Below are 19,042 nucleotides of genomic sequence, written 5' to 3' on the forward strand. Positions count from 1 at the left end.
GGCGGGGCCCACCGGACCCGAACGGACCGCACCGGACCGGACGCCCTCGCTCAGCCGGCGAGCATCGGGTCGGGGCTCCCCGACGGCGAGCGGCTCCGCGGGCTCCGCGCCTCCCTCGGCCCCGCGCCGCGCGGCACCTGTGGCGACTCTCGCCTGGCGAGCGGCTCCGGCACCTGCGGAGCGCGGACGAGCGACCGACGGGGCGCGACGGGGCGCGGGGCGGCCGCGGCTCGAGGCTGTCGGGGGCGGGCCCGAGCGCCACCCGCCCTCTGATTGGCGCGTGCCCGGCCACGCCCCCGAGCCCGACCAATGGGAGTAGGGGCGGGGCAAGTTGGGGGGCGGGACCAGGCGTCGGTCCGGACCGGACTGGACCGGACCCCGGAGGCTACTGCCTGAGGTGTCGACCAGCGGGGGAGCGGAGGGAGGCGCCGCTCCCAGCTGAGGCGTCGGGGCCGTCAGGGCCGTCGGGCGGTCCCGGGTCTCCTCCGTCTGACGGCCGCCGTGGGGCCGCGGGACTCTCCTGGACTCCCGGGCTGCGGCGTCCGGGGAAGCTCACGAACCCGTGCTCGAGGGGCGGGCGCTTAATTGAGCGCCTCGGCCAGGCGGGGCCCCGCGACTCTCCTGTCAGGACCTGACCCGCCAGCCATCCCCCAAAACCCCCCAGCCAATGGCACAGACAAGAAAGGCGGCTCGGCCCTTATGAGGGGCCGCGAGGTGGACGCCGTGCCCGGAGGGTGGGACCCGGCCCAGCCCAGCCCAGCCCAGCCCAGCTGGGGTCCTGCGAGTCCGGCCGGCGGCTCCTCCCTGGAAGGCCTTCTGGAGCCTTCCTCGCTGCTTGTCTGTCCCCTCACCACTGCCTCAGGGCCCTGCGTGTGCCTGAGCCACGAACAGGCCTCCAACCCCGCCTCCAACCCCGCTGCTGGGCTCTGGTCCTTCCTGACCCAGGGACCCTTGACTACTCACGTCCCACGGACTGGCAGTCTGTCTGTCTGTCTGCCTGTCTTACACACACACACACACACACACACACACACACACACACACACACACACACACACACAGTAAATAGCTTGTGTGAGCCCCTGACACTGGGGAGAGCATGATCATGGCAGGTGACAGTAAGTAGTAAGCACTTACCCTGCGAGGCATGTTCTGTATGAATCCACCAATGATCACATGTTGCTCTAAAACAAAGACCACTTAAACCCTTTCTTAACGGATGGAGCCACAGAGGATAAGGGGCTCCGCCAGGTCACAGGACAGGAGTACAGGGCCGGGCAGGTGGGCATCTGTTACTCCAAGCATGCACAAGTGAACTGTCCACAAGAGGCTGGGTAAGGGGGAGGCAGGTGGGCAAATGGCCCTTGTGAGGCTAGGAAAGTGGGCATGGACTGCCTACAAGTGCTGGGCAGGGTGACTAGAGTGCTGTGGGCAACTCTTATGGTGGCCCAAAAGGACTCAAGATAAAACCTCAGAATATGTGTTGTCCTATGAAATTCCTGTTTCCCATAATCACCTCAGACATTTAGCTCTCAGGTAAATCACTTCCCTCTTCCCTTTGTCTATTTAGCAATTCCCTCCCCTCACTCTCCGGGGGCAGCAATATGCCCCCTCCTAGTTGTGCTACTTGCTGGGGGTCACACGTACCCAACACTGAGCATTTCAAGTTCTTAAACTTGCTGATGCTTTAACCACATGCTTGCTCTGTCTTACTCAACAGGTTCTGTCCACTCTGCTTGGAAACCCAGAGCATGTGCTACTCTTTCACCATCAAAGTGCCCTAGGCTAGACAGCCTGACTGCAGAGAGACCCTGACAGGGAGGAGGGAGATGGGATCAGGGATCAGGACCTGCAGTGCGGGGAGGACCAGTGAGGTAGTGGGTGGAAGCAGAGAAAGATGAACGGATGCAAAATCCACGGTGTGTGGTGACTCCTAGAGGCAAGGAATGTCTGAGTCCAGATCTCTGAATCACCTGTCCTGGATCCCTGGGCATCCTTTTCAATCCTCATTTGAGTCCATGTCACATCATGTGGGGCCTCAGACCCTGCCTGGAATTTTCACATTGGGTTTTGTGCAATGCTGGTCCCCCACTTAGATGTGAGCAGTTGCTGACCCATTCTGTAACAAGAAATCCTTTATGCCAGCTTAATGGGAAAGGAGAGAGCTCTGTTCTTTATCTAGTGTGTCTTCTGTGACCCTACACCCCTGAAAGCTGCTGAGTTGTGTCCTGAAAGAGGAAGCTGGCACGTTCCCATCTCCAGGTAGTCTCTGCTCTTCAGAGGTGGACAATCATTTTCTAAGGCAGAATAATGAATGGGAGCAGTACCAACAGGAGTCTTCCCACCTCCTGGAAGGGCAGTGTAAGTTTGGCATGGATCCCTGTAAAGGGAATCTCAGAACTGAGGAGATTTATATCAACCAAGACCGTTCCCAGCCTCCTGCACCTGACCTTGGGGAGTGACTTCTCTTTTTTGTCAATAGAAGATGGGAGATCTGATGGGATGTAGAGGACTGGGTAGTGACTGGCAGAGGATACAAAAGTACTTAATGGGTATTAGTTTATGTGTGGTGCCAGGAATTGAACAGGTGATTCACATATCCAAAGCATGTATACTATTGATCTATATCCTTATCCCATGTTACTTTTTTTTTTTTTTTTGGTTTTGGGCCACACCTGGTGATGCTCAGGGGTTACTCCTGGCTATGCGCTCAGAAGTCGCTCCTGGCTTGGGGGACCATATGGGACGCCGGGGGATCGAACCAAGGTCTGTCCTAGGCTAGCGCTGGCAAGGCAGACACCTTACCTCTAGCGCCACTGCCTGGCCCCCCATGTTACTCTTTTGGGGCATCATCTCACTGAGCAGTGCTTGGTAGATCATACAATGTGGGATCCAAACTGAATCTCCTACTTTCAAAGCATACTCAAGCCCTTTAAATCATCTTCCTGACTTGATTTCTTTTCTTTTTTTTTTTTTTTTTTTTTGGTTTTTGGGCCACATCCTGTGACGCTCAGGGGTTACTCCTGGCTATGTGCTCAGAAGTCGCTCCTGGCTTGGGGGACCATATGGGGCGGGGGGGGGGGGGAATCGAACCGTGGTCTGTCCTAGGCTAGCGCTGGCTAGGCAGACACCTTAACTCTAGCACCACCACGCAGGCTCCCTGACTTGATATTCTTACTACATCGGTCATGGCCCAGAAATTGACATTCATCCTCTACCACACTAGATAGCAGATTTGCATTACTTGCAATACTGGCATCACAAAATTGCCATTTTAGCTTTCCTGACATCTGTATATTTTGTAGGTGGCTTTGAGTTTAGGTATTATCAAATGTAAATACACTTCCTGCAGATTCCTCAACTAGCTGAGCTTTGAGACTATGAGGAAAGCCTGAATTACTTGATAAGAACACCAAGTGACTGTAACATGATTTTAAAGCTGCTTTTGCTGCCAGATCTGGAGGGAAATTAGCAGATTTGGATGCATTCCAGAGAAAATATTGAGCCTTTCTTTTAGAATCCATCAGGCTGCAGACCCCTTTTAATTTGGATATTTGGCAGTAAAGAGCTTTGGCAATGTGCATCCATCTTACCAAATTTCCTTGATCACAAGGAATGTGGTATAACGAATAAGAATGAAGTTGGCTGAATGTCTTAAGTTCTATTTTCCAGCCCAGTTGCTGGATTAGTTGATACTTGGCTACTCTAAATGCTGTAAAGCCATTTAGGTGCTGTAGAATGACAGACTTGAACAGAATTAGGAATTAGATTCCTGACTGCTTTTGCTATTTGTATATTGTGTACTCATACAAAATCACTTTTTGGGGTGGGAGAAGTGTTCCCTGGTTCCAATCCTGAGAACTAAACCCAGGATTCATACATAAGCACTCTGCTACTGACTTGATAGCAAACCACTTTCTCCAGCTGTGAAATAAGCTAGATTTGATCAGCAATTTTTCTTCCACCTCTGAAATTCTATCACTTAGGAGAAATTTCTTCATACCTATATATTTGAAAATTGGTTGCTTTTTCTCAAAACCCAAGACCTTTAAAATTTTTAATGTAAAAAAATCTCATATACTGGGGCCAGGTGGTGGCGCTAGAGGTAAGGTGCCTGCCTTGCCTGCGCTAGCCTTGGGCGGACCGTGGTTCGATCCCCCGGCGTCCCATATGGTCCCCCAAGCCAGGAGCGACTTCTGAGCGCATAGCCAGGAGTAACCCCTGAGTGTCACCAGGTGTGCCCCCCCCCCAAAAAAAAAATCTCATATACTGTTTTCATTTAATCACATTAACTGCAGCTTTGATTCTGTGGCATTATTTTAACATAAAAAATCTAATGACTTCTCCACAAAGATATTTTTGCTTAGTGCATTTATTATTTGTATAGTGTTTATGTTTTGTTTTGTGGCCACACCCAGCAATGCTCAGGAATTACTCCTGAAGGTGATCAGAGGACCATATGAATGCTGAGAATTAAACCTGTGTCAGCCACTTACAAGTAAGTAAGTGTCTTACTTGCTATCCTATTGCTCTGGCCTCTGCATAGTATGTGTATATATATATATATATATATATATATATATATATATATATATATATATATATATATATATATATTTATTTTTGCGTCACACCCGGCGATGCTCAGGGGTTACTCCTGACTCTCCACTCAGAAATCGCTCCTGGCAGGCTCGGGGGACCATATGGGATGCCGGGATTTGACTGGGGTCTGTCCGGTGTTGGCCACATGCAAGGCAAACACCCTACTGATATGCTATTGCTCAGGCCCCTGCATAGTATATTTTTAAGTATCCTAACACAACCATACACTAGGCAACAAGTTCTATATAAGGTAACGGTGAAGAAGAAAAATCAGGAAATACAAAATAATTGTTACTGCAAGCAATTTTAATACAAAAGTGTGTCTTGTTTTAAACAGTTCATTGGTAGAGCTTCAGTTTCTGCCTCAATTAAAACCAATTGAGATAATCACACAGCAACATGGTCGGAGCTGAAGAGGAACAGCAGCTAAAAAACAGGAGCCCCAGAGAGCCCCTCTTCATGGTCACTTGGTCAGTTGACTTTATTACGCACAAAAAAGACGGAAGCAAACGGGACTTGTTACAAGTGTGCTGGTGAGCTCCTTTAAAGGATGAGCAAGTGTTTGTGTCAGGTCCACATTTTTCAGAATAGGCTCATGGAATTCATTCCTCAGTTTGTGGGAAGTTGATCAACCATTGAAATAAATAGCAAAAAATGCAGATAAACAAATCTAATTCACGAAACCACCCCTTGCCAGGAATTGGGTCCCAGTGAGCACGAGAGTTATTGGTGGCCAGGTTGGATAGGAAGTTATAAAGCAGGACTTTAAAAAACCCCAATGTTTGGATTTTTTTAAATGTTACATTTACCCCTGAATTCTAGCAGCTAGTTGTCCTTTAAACACCCAGTACTGAAACAGTATTCAAAGACAGTATTGCAATGAACCCCTTTTGTTATATCATGTGCAAACATTACCTAGATGAGGTTCTTTCTTCAGCTAAAACCACACAACATTAAAAACAATGGAAAAAGCAATTAGAGGTGCTCTCCCTCAGTTCTTACTAACTGAAGTGTCTGTGATTTACAAAAAAAGTTCCTTAAAACACTGCAGGAGTCTTTTTTTTTTTTAATATAATTTATCTTGCTGAGATAGCAAGTCAAGTTTATAAAGAAGATGCATTTAGGAATAATCCTAAAAGATAAAGCAGGTTTACAACCCTGCACCGCGCAGAAACCCTATTTAGAGGCTTTTTTTTTTCTTAATACACATTTGCATTTTGACCTTTCATTTATCTTCCTCAAATATTTCATTTCTGGGCCCCATCCATTACAGGGTTACCAGAGGCAAATTTTATCTACATAAATATTCACATGAAAATAGTAACTTACAAAAAGAAAAAAATAAGGCAGCTTCATAACACAATTATTCTTTTACACTTTTAACAATATAACGTCTCCCGTTCAGAATAAATATACATCCAATGCATGGAGTAGGATTCAAAGTGGACAAAGGTTTGGGGGTGCTTGTACAGTGTTATCGCTTGGGACCTGGAGTCCTGGGGGAGGCAGTGGTGGTCTTCTTGGACATGGTTGGGATTTTGGAAGGCTTGTTTAGCCCTCTTCTAGAACTGCCCTGCCCCCCTGCAGCGCTGCTTTCTGAAGTGTCTGAACAAGCAGACTGTGTCTCCAACAGGTCAAAGTCAGAGGCGTCACTTCCTCGCCGGCTGCTGGCTCGACTCCCAGCCCGACTCCCGGCCCGACTCCCAGGGCGACTGGCTGACTTTTTAGGATCTGGAAGTAAAAAAAATAAAGAAGCAGTTTAACAGCAGAAAATGTGGCCAGAGGCCAGGTTCTGACTCTACCACTTAATATGTTGTGTGATCTGAGAAGAATCAAAGCTTTCTTTTTTTAGTTTTTTGGGCCACACCCAGTGGCACTCAGAGGTTACTCCTGGCTCTGCACTCAGAAATCCCTCCTAGCAGGCTCAGGGGACCATATGAGATGCTGGGAATTGAACACGGTGTACAAGGCAAACTCCCTACCCACTGTGCTATTGCTCCAGCCCCAAATTTGAGCTTTTCTGGATCCATCTTCTCAGATGATTCACTAAACCCCTCTTCTTTCTTTGCAATTTGACTTGAGAATCCCACTTCGGAAGGATTCTCAGCAACAGTGACCTCATGTGTTCCCTCAATGAGTCAAGCTGGCTGCTCTGTGGCCTTGGCGCCAATAAGAGTCTGGCAACAGGGCTAACATTTGAGCAGAATGGGAGTGGAAGCAAAGAGATGGAAACTGAAGGCAAAGGAACCAAGCCAAATTCCTAAGCTCCCATGAGGAGCATCAACAGGTGAAGAGATTTGATCCCACCCAGCTCACGAGCAATGCTTATTAATAAGTGTGGGGTGTTGGAAGATTTATCTACAAGCACCACTCAACATTGGGGGAGCTTTGGAGGAAGGCCCTACTTCAGGAGATCCTTACTTCCCTTGACATTTTCTCAATTAAAATCTTTCTGACTCAGTGGTCTGACAGGTGGTCTGGTGTTAGCTATGGAAGCCTCACCAGGCAAAGTTAGATCTAGTTGTAGGTGGAGAAGAAAAGCCAGGTCAGCAGAGTCTAAAGGTCTTTCAGTTTCTGAGTGTCAATCTAAGAGCTGCTGAGTATTCACTCTGGTGAGCAGCTGAATCTTGGTTCATAGGTTGCTGTTTTCTAATTCTTAGTCTTCTTTTCTCTTCACTCCTTATGACAACACACAGAAAGTGGGGCAAGGAGGCTGGGAATGCAGTATAGTGGAAAAGTCCTGGCTACACATGCATGATTTGGGGTCTCTCTCTCTCTCTATCACTTTCTCTCTCTCTCATGCACACACACATGCACAGATGAACAAAGAGCTAGAGCATATATTCTGCATGGAGGTAACCATTCCTCCTACATGGCTACCTTAAAACTGTCAGAGTAACTCCCAGCCTAGAGCATGACCACAACCACTAAACCCTTAAGCACTATTGGATGTGGAGGCTGAGGGGAAAGTGAACTGACCTGCCCGATTAGTTTTGGCACCTGTGGAGGCTGGAGAGGAACTATTGCTAGTATCACCAGCAAGGGATGTTCGACTGGAATGAAAGGTTGGTGTCGGTCGTTTCAACTTGCTACCTGTTGATGGAATAACCTTAAAAAAAAGAATTTCATATTAGATTGGTACATCTTTGATAGAAATTCAAGTTTAAAAAGACTGACATTATCACCTCTTTATGGCTAATTGAAAAGCAAATTAAAAGTCCAAGAAAACAAATATTTATTTTGAAACTGTCCTAGGCCCTCAAATTTGTAATTCTCAATGATTTTATCTTCCATTTTACTTTTTTCTTCTTTTTTCTTTTATTTTTCATTTTAAATGTTAAAAATATCTTCTGATACCTCTTATTATTCTGATAAAAATTTACCAAAAGTGAAGGACAAGTGTCCTTAAACAGAAAACTGTAATAGTTGGACTAAGAGAAATATCGCCTATGAGTAGAGGAAGGGAAAATGCAAATAATCCCAAGTACCAAAGTTCAGGGGATAGAAATTAGATATACAATTTCTAACTCCACATATTTAATTTGAAATGACTATTTTTTCCTTTTTGGGGGAGTGGAGATGATGGCCCATACCTGGCATTGCTCAGGGCTTACTCCTGATTCTGTGCTTAGGATTTACTCCTGGCAAGGCTTGGGTGACCATATGAGATGTGGAGATTGAATCTGGGTTGGCCATGTGCAAAGCAAACACCCTACCAGCTGTATTCTCTTTAGGCCCCCAAATATGTAGTATTAAATATTTAATATGGAAAATAAATTTTACTGCAATCTCTCCCAACTAGGTTTAGAAACTTCAGTCAAGATCTTTATAGTTCTTAATTGGTCAAAGATAAATAAATGACTTGTAGATTAAATAAATGACTAAAAAAGTTATGAGGGTGGAGAAACGCCACTAGGAACAAGGCACTGAGTATCTTCTGTTGTTGTCTATTGTCTGCACAAATACAGACTCCATTCCAGCGGGCCAATTCTCTATTACATGCACATCCTCAGCATCTAGATTAGTTTCTCTGGAAAAGGGGATCAGTAAAAATTTAATGAGGCTGGAGAGATAGTACAGGGGTTAAGGAGCTTGCCTTGCATGAGGTCAACCCCAGTTCAATCCTAGGCACTGCATATAGTCCCCCATCACTCGAGTGATCCCTAAGCACAGAGCTAGGGGTAAGCTCTGAGCACTGCTGGTTATGGCCAAAACAAAACCATCTGTTTGGATCAACAAATGATGTCTAGAAGCATTTCCTAAACTGCTTGTACATTATTATTACTGCTACTGGCAAGATCTACATTTTTGACTTCAGTATATGTGTGTGGCTTTTTTATATTAGAGACGATAATAGGCAATTTAGATAAAAAATAATTTAAATGTTTTAAATTTCGTTTATGCTACGTAGAAGTAAAATTTTTCTGGAAAACAATTGTGTATATTGTTTTCTAGGACCTTTAATTATATAAATAGAAGAGTAAAACAACCATTTCAGAGGTTTTTTTTGTATTTCTTTAATTTATAAAAAGCTTAGACAATGCGACAGAAAGTGATTAACATTCAAGCAAAAACCCTCCTGGCCCCCACAGGAGGAAGAGCACCAGTTTCAGAAGCTTTCGATTGTGAGTGTGAGAGTGTGACTTGATCAAGAACCCAGGGAGGGATTCCACACCAGGGTAATACAGCCCAGATGTAAAACAGTAATTGGTAAGGAAAGACGAAACCTTGAAAAGAAAAAGGCAAAACCTTAAGATTTAAGAGAGGAAAAAAAGAAAAAAGAAACAAAAGAAGCTGATTGATCAGAATTCAAAATCTTATGAGAGCGGGCCTTTCATAATGAAAGCATTTAAAATTTTAGAACTTTTGAAACTTTCATGAAACTGGAGCCGCTGAGGAAGAAAAAAAGGCAAGATAAGCAAATAGAGTGTTGGGGGCTTTAGTGGCAGTTGGTCCCAAGATCATGTTCTAAATCAGTAATTTTCTGAATTGCTATTTTAATTTGGGATGGAATGAACCCAAAAGCAACAGTCCATTCGTAGGCATTGGCTTCTCGTACCACCCACTTTGTCTGGCTCAAGCTTTAAATGATGAAAGGTGATACTATCTTTTGAGGACAAGAACCCAATGCCTCCCAGCAGGAATCAAAATGCAAATTGTACAGCTATCAGACAAGCCAATAGTCGTGTTGCATTTCTGAAACACTGCTCTATCCAAAAGTGCTTTGGCAATTTTAAGGAAGGCACTGAACATGCTTCATTACTGGCATGTGCATTTAAATGAATGCTACAGAAGCCCAAGTGTCCAGACCAAGAAATTCAGAAAAGTAAAATCTGCATCTCAGAATAGTGGTCACTGATACTGTGCTTAGCTGAAGTAGGCAGCACACACACCTCATACCAGTTTGGTAAAACCAACTACCCTGGGGTTGAGGCTCAGAGCAGGCTACCAGCCATCCTTCTGTTCTAAGCAAAAATGGAATACTGTTGAACATGCATCATAGTTGAATTTCAAGTGTTCATAACTCGTCTGGTATCTGATGTTTAGAGATCTAAGAGGCCCGATTATAAACAGTATCAGTAAACAAATTACCAGGCATGACCAGTGTTTATCATCCTGAACAAATTATCATCATAAAGATTGTTAAACAATCCGGTTTTAGGGTTAGATCTCTTCTATGTCTCCAATTTTGGTGAATTCGAGTTAGAAACCCCTGAAAAACATTTGATTAGCTGAATCAGCTGTGCGAGCAAGCACCACAAAGATAGAAAAGAGCGGGATTTGTGTCTGGAGTAGTCAAGTTCTTGGCAAGAGGAAGGGCCTGGCTCTTGGCCCTTTCCTTCATCAGCAAAGCCATACTCTACCTCGGGGCTGAGCAGCTGGGCGTCAGGATAGTGGCTGTCCCTGACAGGGGTGCCAGCTTTACTGTTTACCAACCAGGGTTTGTCATAACAGCGAGAGAACTGAAGTGGAGTCTGTGAAATGGAAATCCAAAAGGAAGGGCAGGAACAATTGAAAATGGAACAACAGAAAGGGAGCAAATTGGGAACATAAAAAAATAAATAGAAGACACTAAATTTTAAAGAAACAGAACAAAATAAAATGTGTATCAGTCCAATACGATGAATGAGACCACACAGAAAAGTAATAGCATCTTCCTATGTGGTAACTGCAGCCACAAAATTATGTTAGTGCCTGCTGCACAGTCAGCACCTAGATTTTCAAAGTTAGTAACACTGGATAAGCTCAAACTGGGAAAATGTGGAAATAAGCATTCTTGACTTAACGACCTGAAATCACAGTTTAATCAATCTCCTTTTGCAGTTATCTTAAAGGTCCTGAATCTGTTTACTGCTAGGACCTGGCCAGTGTGGTTTAGGCAGAGACCCTGGTCTCTATGTCTTCGTGTTCCTTTTCTCAGTGGAGGTCTTTTAGTAACTACACTGGAAAAGAAAGCTGCAGAGGTGGCAACAGAGAAGACTCCCAGGGGATGAATACTTACCTTGGTGCCACTTGCTGGAGTGGCTGGAGAAGATGGCATGGACGTACAGCTGTGGTTACTCTGACTAGCACTTGAGCTGGAGCGTGTAGGAGAAGCTGCCCGGGAAGAAGGCTTGGATCTTCGACCCCGTGATCGGAAAGGGGTCATTGCCTGGGATGCCCCCTCTGGTAGGATGAATTTCTCTCGAAGTTCAATGTTCGTTCTTCCTCGTGCTATAAAGCCAACACACAAGATAATCAGTCTTAAAAAATATGTGTGTATACATAAGTATGTGTATATATTTATACATACACACACACATATATATATGATGGTCATACAGTCGCTTGACCCCATAACAGACATTTAGTGCCATTTACAGATTGTTCTAAAACAGAGATGAATTCATGATTTATCAGCCTTGTTATCATTCTTACCCACAACAGATACATTAATAAGTACCTGAGTATGCTACAATAAAAATATGAACAAATCACCACCTGCTTCTATTGCTATGATTTTGTCTGGCCACTGTCCCTTGGGGTAAGCATACCATCAAGAAAAAGCAGGTGCAACAGCCACAATCTCTGTAGTTATATCAAAACCCCCTTTTCTCTCTCGTGGTTCATACATATTTTGGGCTCAACTTTAACAGGATATCTGGTTATGCAATAGTGGAGAAAAACCCATCATTGAAATCAACATGGTTCAACTCGATTTGAATTCAGTTGTAACAACTATAAAAAAAGGGTTCAGAGACTCAAGATAGCAAAATGGTCAGGATGAAATGGAAAAGTAGTAAATGTGGAGAGAAAAGGAGGGGGAGAGGGAGAAAGAGGATTGCTCAAGTCTGCACAAAAATCTTGCCAGTGAGCAACAGTGAAGTAAAATCTGAAAGCTGTTAGGAGCTGAAGAGATATCTACCTGTAAGTAGGAGACAGCAGGGGTGGAAGAAACCTGGAGCAGCACTGAAGGTCACTCAGTGCTGTCCAGGGCCTTTTAAAGCAATCAGACCACACTTAACATCTGGATATGGCCCCCCTAGAAAACTAAACCAAAACCAAAACGAAGAATGGCCAGCACATGTTAACTGCGAAAGATACTACCAATTTAAAAGAAATAATTCCTCTGGTTTATCTTCCTGTATTACTTATCATTACAATAAAGTATTTACAATAATAACTTTACTTCCTCAAGCATCTTAAATTGCTTTAGAATGAAGTGTATTTATTACGACTGTTCTCATTATTTTTATTTCAGTGCTAGAAACTAATTTCAGGGCCTCACACATGAAAAAAAAAAAAGTGCTCTATCATCACTACGTTGCATCTTAGCCCTACTAGACAGATCTAAAACAGGGCTACTGGTGAATCCTGGGGAAAGGGGATGCTACAAATACGTGTCATTCTATTCTTTTCTTTTGGGTTCCCCAGCTGTGTTGGTGCCATAGGGGCCATGCCAGGTGGTGCTCTAGAGGCTACGAGGTACCAGGATGAGTCGAGGGTCTTGTGCAGGAAGGCACACACTCCAGCACTCTGGGCTATGTTCCTGGCCTCTGTAATTTTCTTTTCATTTCAGTAGTTGGGCCACACCTGTATTCAGGCCTACCCTGCCTGAGTAATAAACCCTGATACACGGGATTACTCCTGGCATTGCTTGTGATTCCAGGGATCTAACAGAAGACAAACATGTACAAGAAAGTACCTTAATCCCTGATTTATCTCTCCAGCCCTGGGTTATATTTTAAATGTAATCACACTCCCAGGCATTTCACAACATAGTGTACAGTACTTCCATGCAAAAATACACCTGTGTGGTCCTGTCAGATAAAGGAACAGATATGCTAATGGATGAAGGTCCATAAAATTGTAGTCAGGCTGAGATGAGAACTGTTCACTTCCACCTGAATTGTTTTCCCTGCATATACTAGCTGTCCTCAGACAAGCTTCTCCAATCACTGAAATCACTCTAACAAAGGTCTCAGGTAATTTCTCCATGGGATGCTGGTGGGGGAGTATCTTTAAATCAGCAAGATTGAAATACATAAAAAAAAAAGTGTGAAAGTTGTTTTCTACTACAACATGGAGAATTTCACTATTAAAATGTTGATGTGCCCTGTTCCCTTGCACAGTGTGAATGCTATTTGTGTGTGTGTGTGTGTTTTGTTTTTGTTTATGGCCATACCCAGTGGCACTCAGGGATTATCCTGGCTCTGTGCTCAGAAATTAGTCCTGGCAGGCCCAGGGGACCATGAGATTCTAGGGATTGAACCTGGGTCAGTCCCAGGTCAGTCCGGTGCAAGACAAACGCCCTACCACTGTGCTCCAGCCCTATTTGTGTTTCTATGTATGCAAAATTACCCCAGAAGCGTTCTCCTATGTTCTATGTCTTGCATGATTTCAATAAGCTGCAAAGTATTTTATATTATATGAATGTCCAATTTATTTAACTATGCATTATATAATTGTTAATTAAGTGTAATTAAGAGGAACATAGGAGGTGACAGGAATCAAATGAGAGTCAGCCATATACAAGGCAAGTGTCTTATCACCTGTGTTATTTCTCTGGCTCTATTTGTAATTGTTCAAACCTATATGAGTATGTATCAAACCACTTGAAAAAATTTTGTGTGTAGTTCAATATTGTAACATTTCCTCAGGACAAAAAATTTGGGGGAGATACAGTTTTTGATGAATGTCAAAATTATCTAAAATGATAACAATGAACAAGCATATTCAACTTATTTCACCTTGTCTAATGCTTATGGGATTATTAAGAGCTAGAGTCAGAGAGGCTGAGGAGATGAGAACATAGAGTCCACTGGGACTTGCCAGAGTGATCCCTGAGCTTAGTGCCAGGTGCATACCCTGAAAACTGTTGGTTGTGGTCCCCAAATAAAAATGAAAAAACAAATCAGTGTAAACCCACCCCCTCTTTTTGTTTGTCTTGCAAGCAGTTTTCTGGGGCTACACCTGGTGACATGTAACTATGCAGTGCTGAGAACCCTGAAGGGAGCTACATGTAGTGCCCAAAGCTCGAACGCAGGGCTTCTATGTCTGAGGTATAAGCTCCAGTTCTTTGTGTTTAATCCTTGGCCCCTACTTATCTCAGGGAACGAATTTATTTAATGTTCAAAAGAATATACCATGGCCCAGGGGAATGTATACTTTTAGGTAGGGGTGCTGTTTTTATTCCTTTGCCAGGCATGAATTTAGAAACTGAAATCTTCAGTTTTGGTTATACAAGGACCCTATCTAGCTGAGTATTTTTACTTTTTACATTTGGCTAAAGTGCAGTTTGATGGATCTTTCATCCTTTTAAGAAGCTGTGTAAAAAGAGATAATAATTATGCACTACGCCCTTGTCCAGTATTTTTGATTTCTTCAGTACAATATTCTCTATGATCCAGAGAGTCAAGTAAGTAAAACAAATGGACAAAACACACACACACACACAAAACTACATCAGTGTTGCTTCGGTAAGTCATACCCTTCCAAGTCACTCATTACCTCATCATTCATCTATTCCTGCCTCTAAATATTTACCACATGGCAGTTTCTGTATGATCGATGTAAAGTCTCTATGACTGCTGGGGAGTTCCTGACTGTACAGTTAATGGAATGAAGATGATTACTGGGCTCTAGAAGAGCAGAGAAAAGCCTTACCTTGTTTGCTCCAAGGGTGCTAGAAAAGGCTACTATATTCCATAGAAAACAGCTCCTGGTTAGCCCTCCCAATTCCTTGAGTTTCCAATTTTTAAGTATTAAGATAAAAATAAAGCAAGCAGTGTTCTCCTTGGCCAGCAGCATGACATTGAAAATAAGAGCAGGCAGCAAACAGGCAACCATATTCCCAACTGCCACATGCACTATCTGGGCTACACACAAGTGCTATCCCAGCACTACTGTGGAGGGAGAGGGGAGGGTGACTCCCAATGATGCTCAGGGATCACCTGGGCCACAGCAGTGTTCAGGAGTATTCATGTACTAGAAAATCCAACTCAGGGTCTAGCACAGACAAGGCATGTGCTCTATCACTTGAGTTAGATCTCCCGATTATATCTTCTTAATCCTACACAACAGGAAAGATAAATCCTTATTAACTAATGAAAGAAAAATGGCTTTTATGGGGGAGCCTACACGTGGCAGTGCTCAGCATCTACTCTTTTTTTTTTTTTTGGTTTTTGGGTCACACCCGGCAGTGCTCAGGGGTGACTCCTGGCTGTCTGCTCAGAAATAGCTCCTGGCAGGCACGGGGGACCATATGAGACACTGGGATTTGAACCAACCACCTTGGGTCCTGGATCGGCTGCTTGCAAGGCAAACGCCACTGTGCTATCTCTCCAGGCTACACTCAGGGATCACTTTTGGAGGAGCTTGAGGTTAAATATATGGGGTGCTAGAGATAGAACCAGGGCCAGTCACATGCAAGGCAAGTGCCCTCTCGGCTGTTCTATTGCTCTGGCTTGGAAAATGCTTTACTGATTATATATAACATTCTTCACTTATTTTATATTTTTGGGCACACCTTGTATTATCTGGAGACCATGTGGTACCAAGGACTGAACCTGGGGCACCTCCATGTAAAGCAAGAACCACATCTTTGTTTTTTGTTTTGTTTTCTGGGGGCCACATTGATGATGCTCATGGGTTACTCTTGGCTCTGCACTCAGGAATTATGCCTGTGAATGCCCAGGTGACAATGAGGTGCCAGGGATTGAACACTGGGTTGGCCTGTGTAAGCACCCTATCCACTGTACACACACCAGCCTCAATACATACCACATCTTTGAACTATCTCCCCAGCTCCTATTTCTTTAAAACAATGAAAGATAATTTTTAAATCAAGTAAATTGGTTTATAATAAATGAAAATCAGAATAGGTAATTTTGGAATTATCTTTATCTATCTGAATGGATCTCAGCACCTTACGGAAGCAAGAATCTAAGCTGCATCTCCACCCCAAAATTAACTTTTAATTTTCTTTGTTTTCTTTTGAGCCGCACTTGGTGGTGCTCAGGGTTTACTTCAGGGATCGCATCTCGTGGGTTGAGGACATCATGGGGTGCTGAGTATTGAATCTAGGCTGGGTGCATGGAGTACATTCAGAAGAGCTGAAGAGAAATTATTTATGGGAGTATCTGAATTAATGTGAGAAGTGTACCCGTTAAGTCTGTTCTCTAAATGCTTCAGAATATTATAATCACTTCCAAATAAGTTATGTAACTGTACTGTAAACATTTCTGCAAAATTTATAAATAAGTCTTTCTTTTCTTTTCTTTTTTTTTGTTTTTTTTTTTTTTTTCAGGCCACACCCGTTTGATGCTCAGAAATTGCCCCTGGCTTGGGGGGACCATATGGGACGCCAGGGGATCGAACCGCAGTCCTTCCTTGGCTAGCGCTTGCAAGGCAGGCACCTTAGCTCTAGTGCCACCTCACTGGCCCCTAAAAGTAAGTCTTAATAATTTAGTTATGTTGGCAGAAATGGTAATACATCCACAGAAAGGGGGGTGCATGTTGGGGAGTATGTTAGTTTCTAAAATACACAGCACTATGGCTTAAAGAACATGCTAGAACTGAACTGCTCTGGATTTCAATCCTGATTGTCATTTATTAACTTTATTATGTCCTTGGGTAAGTTATTTAATTTTTATACTCCAATTTCATATTCTGCAAAATAGAGATAACAATAGTATTCAATTGTGATAAAAATACAAATTGTTATTTGAAAAGTATGTACAATACTGTGTAGTAAAGAAAATGCTATTTAGAGAAATTTATAAAAGAAACAAATTCAGAGGATAGAGTGATAATATGGCATACACAGTTGACCATTTTTTATCCCTGGCATTTCATATGGTCTTTAGGGTCTGCTAGGAGTGATTCCTGAATGCAGAGTCAGTAGTAACCCCTTAGCATTACTGGGTGATACAAAAATAAAACAAAAACAACAAACAACAACAACATCCCAAAAACTGAAGAAACAATTTAGAAATAAAAAAAACATTATCAAAAAACAAAACTAAACTAAACTAAAACCAAAGAAACAAATTCAGAAAACAAAACAATAAACCACCCATGGGTCTTGTCTTAAAGAGTATTTTAGCTGACACCTTATAATTATTAGTAAAGTTATGGTTTGGCTAATCCAAAGCATCCATATTAAGGCAGCAGATACAAAGAGCCAAGAGCCTTATTGTTCAGGAAGCAAAGCCATTCTCAGTGGGCTTAGAAACAGGAACAAAGCTTAAAAGCCAACCTATGGGAGACTGACTGGAAACCGAAGAGCTGGAATCAGAACGCTTTATTTTATTCCCGGGATGGTGAACTAGAATAAAAAAATATATAAACACAAAAAACACAGACAGAGCAGGAAATGCAGAAACTGGTCAAGAAAGACAAACTGGCAGACAATGGGGGAGCCTGGGGTATATCCACATGCAGCTCTGCTAAGAGGAGAAAGAAAAGGTAGTTGGAGAGGATTTAGCAGGTGGAACTTGGGTCACAGTGGTAATCCTCAAATATCCCTAACTGCAGGACCACCACTCATACTGAGCATAGCCTTCTTTCCTGCCAGAAGGGTCTGCCAGCTCTTCATGTTTAGCAGAGATTCCACCTATCCTTATGTATGTCAGCTTATCTTAATATGCAAACTACTGCTAATACTTTATATTCTCACCTGGTCAAAGGAGCTCCTCAGTCCTTCTGGGTGAGGGAGGAGCCAACCCTCCCTGAATTCCAGGAACAGGAATTAGCAGTAGAAAGACGTGGAGCACTGATCCAAAACCTAAAGGGCTTCTTGGGCTCCCCTTCCTAAAGCCTCTAACATGAAGCATCAAGTGATAGTAATGACTTCCTTAATTCCCTTGCAGTGTTCCTCTGAATCTGCTTCCTTAACAGCAGATCTTTTCCTTTACCTCTTCCCTGGGACCTGAGATCTAATCTGGCTGTGAATGACATCTGGGCAGCTTAACTGAAAAGCAGACCCCACCACCACCACTTTCTGAGGCACAAAAGACAAATGGTGCACCCACCATGTTATACATACTTAGTATCAATCGATCGTTCCTTACCTCGACAGGGATCATTTTTGACTAAAAATTCATCCAGGGCCATCCATCCTCCACCGACACGAACCATCACTGTGCTGCGCAGGATGCGGACCAGCCGCAGCTGCTGGGAGTCCCCAAACTGCAGGACCAAGGAAAGTGGTGAGTGCCTCAGAGCAGACCTGAGCTTTTCCCAGAGCAGACTGTATTCAGAGGAAATGACAATGCGGCAGCTCGAGAACTTCTAGCTCCATTTTGCATTGCTTTCACAATGAATTTAAAACATGGAAAGGCCAAAACTAATGACAAACCAAATCAAGCTAAGGACAGTGTCTTGCTATCCATTTATCCATTGGGATAAAGCTATTTTTTGATCGTCACATCAAAAGGGGAGTATAGGACTAACAGAACCTGAGTCATGTTCCTTTCAAGCTTTTACAATTGAAGCTTATAGTTGTTGCTGTTAATGCCAGTTTGTTTTGAATAAAAAAAGGCAAATATAAGATTGATGTCAACCTCTGAATATAGTATGCTCAAGACTTAAAGAACAGAAATAATATTTTAAGCTTAAGTAAACCCGTGCAAAGCATCATTATTCTATAAGCTTAGAAGAAAATTTGATTTTCCACATTAGATTTTTCAGACAGAAATTTTAAGTATTCTTTGTGATGAAACCAGCAGAAATTTTTCTTAAACAAATGATTGGGTAACACGTATGCTAAAATTTAGTTGAAGAATTAAAAATTTAATTTACAATACTGATTAAACATAGCAATTAACAATCATTTTGGGATGTTAAGGCAACCTCTGATATTTACTTTTGTTTTGACCATTCTGGCTCTGCACTCAGAAATAGCTCCTGGCAGGCTCAGGGGACCATTATGGGATGCCGGGGATCGAACCAGGGTCAG

General features: G+C 43.3%; 1 protein-coding gene across 1 annotated transcript in view; it reads right to left on the reverse strand.

Annotated features, from left to right (window-relative positions):
- Positions 1–4,890: 4,890 nt before the first annotated feature.
- The window catches only part of MACF1 (microtubule actin crosslinking factor 1), a 413,147-nt gene continuing 398,995 nt past the window's right edge, over positions 4,891–19,042 (reverse strand). The window contains exons 96-101 of the mRNA XM_049774609.1: positions 18,156–18,273; positions 17,342–17,410; positions 11,105–11,316; positions 10,467–10,577; positions 7,582–7,711; positions 4,891–6,333 (exon numbers count right to left, since the gene is read on the reverse strand). Coding sequence (XP_049630566.1) covers positions 6,077–6,333; positions 7,582–7,711; positions 10,467–10,577; positions 11,105–11,316; positions 17,342–17,410; positions 18,156–18,273 — 897 coding nt within the window. The 3' untranslated portion in view covers positions 4,891–6,076. The remainder of the gene's footprint in view (positions 6,334–7,581; positions 7,712–10,466; positions 10,578–11,104; positions 11,317–17,341; positions 17,411–18,155; positions 18,274–19,042) is intronic.

The sequence above is a fragment of the Suncus etruscus genome, chromosome 6 (assembly GCF_024139225.1).
Source record: "Suncus etruscus isolate mSunEtr1 chromosome 6, mSunEtr1.pri.cur, whole genome shotgun sequence".
In the NCBI taxonomy this organism is placed as follows: Eukaryota; Metazoa; Chordata; class Mammalia; order Eulipotyphla; family Soricidae; genus Suncus; species Suncus etruscus.